The sequence below is a fragment of the Gavialis gangeticus genome, unplaced genomic scaffold, assembly GCF_001723915.1.
Source record: "Gavialis gangeticus isolate Ggan-Ray unplaced genomic scaffold, GavGan_comp1, whole genome shotgun sequence".
NCBI classification, from domain to species: Eukaryota; Metazoa; Chordata; order Crocodylia; family Gavialidae; genus Gavialis; species Gavialis gangeticus.
The window spans coordinates 8,766,373-8,768,150 of NW_017729029.1; the positions used below are offsets into that span (position 1 = coordinate 8,766,373).

Genomic DNA, 1,778 nt, shown 5'->3' on the forward strand with positions numbered 1-1,778 from the left:
GGGCGCGGGGGCCGGGCGCACGCGGGCCATCTGACGGGCCGTCTCTCCGCAGGCCAGCATGGTGCACGCCCTCATCGAGGCCTACTCCCTGCTGGACCACATGCAGTAAGTGCAGCCGCGGCGCTGGGCCAGGGGTCCCTCGGCTGCGAGAGCCCGGGCGGGGCGGGGCGGGGGGTCGGCTCCTGCTTTCGGGCCCGAGCGCGGGTGCGGCCCCCTCTGGGAAATGCTGTACCCGCCGCCGCTCTCCGCATCTAGCCGCGGGGCCAGGCCGGAGCAAGCCGGGCTTCGTGCCCTCTGTCGCCCCGCCACACGGGGCACCCGGCCGTGGGGCGGCCTCCCCTGGAGGCACGGGCCGCTGTCAGAGCCAACCCCACTTCCTGCGTCACTGGTTGGGAAGGAAGGTTTGCACATGCAGCTGCCTGGACAGTGGCGGTCCCTAGTGAGAAGGGTAGGGCAGATTCAGCTCATGATTAGACTTCCTAGTCCCATGGGAAGGGCCTCCAGGTACTAAATATTTAGTTTTCTCCATGGGTGAAAGCGAGCAAATGCAGATGGAGACATGGGAGACAAGGACATTGACCGACTGCGTCATTTTCATTGTGTCCTCACCTGGGCAAGCTTGCTAGGCCTGGGTACTATTTATATGGGGGAGGAGAAGGATTCAGATAGAGGCTTAGGGCAGAATAGAGCAGTGAAGAGCTTTTCTTTTTGCAGCCAGGAGAATGTGGAGCATAGAGGCAGGAAGGGGAAAAGGGTTGCTTTTCCTTGTCTACTGCTCACAGACATGGGACATGTATAGATAGCAGGCTGATGCATAGGATGGTACCTCAGAGTGGCATCCAGTAACAGCATCCTAAATGAGCCCAGGTTTGTTGCCCTCAGGGGCTGGTGTTTGGAAATTCCTCCTGGACACACAGGAGCAGGTGTCAGAAACAGTTGCCAGTTCAGGGCAAGAAGAATTTTGACCTATCTCTGCTCTTGCCAAGTGCACCCCTAAGTAATCCATCAGTGGCAGAATTCCTGTGACACTTCCACTTTTAAACCAATCCCTTATAATTCAGCACCCTCTTGACTTCAGTAGACCTAGCTCATCCTGAGACCCCAGTTGCTAAGGTTGGAAGCCAGTCTTTCCCCCAACTGCACCCTGCCTCATTCTCTCTTGGCCTGTTCTGCTATCTCTTTAGGGCTTTTTGTCCTGTTTTTCCCTCATTCCTCTTTTATGGTTCCCAGAGAGGTTTGAGCTCAGCTGGGTCAAAGGTATGACTTTAAAAGCCAGGGACACCTACATTGTCTTTCCAGTCCTGCCTAGTAAATGAAGCTCTTGTTCCTTCTTATGGGCAAGAAACTACTATTTAAATTAACCGCTCCCAATCCTGTAACAAGCAGCACACGAGTCAAATGGAGATCTAGATAATCCTAATAAAATATATAGTCCTGCATTTTTCACACCTGCTTTAAAAGCAGTGTGCTGCCCAAGCCCCAAAAAGGCATTTCATCACCAGAAACTAGGAGAAAATGTGCTAACAGCTGGGGGCTTGGGCAGGGCTGAGGCACTTGTTTCAGGGGCTAAGCCAGTGCTTCCCAATTTTTTCTTCAACATGACCTCATTTCCTCAGCATGGCCTCTCACTCCCAACCTGCAGCCCCCCCACCTGCACAGGTGCCGGTCACTCCTGACCCACAGCTCCCTGTCCCCACCCCCCCATGCCATGCCAGAGGGGGGCCCCTGCTGTCAGGGCTATGGGACCAGGGCCATGACCTGCAACTCCCTGTCCCCTC

General features: G+C 55.5%; 1 protein-coding gene across 1 annotated transcript in view; it reads left to right on the forward strand.

Moving 5' to 3' along the window:
- The window catches only part of LOC109300516 (phosphorylase b kinase regulatory subunit alpha, skeletal muscle isoform-like), a 180,850-nt gene that overhangs the window by 118,640 nt on the left and 60,432 nt on the right, over positions 1–1,778 (forward strand). The window contains exon 33 of the mRNA XM_019521178.1: positions 53–105. Coding sequence (XP_019376723.1) covers positions 53–105 — 53 coding nt within the window. The remainder of the gene's footprint in view (positions 1–52; positions 106–1,778) is intronic.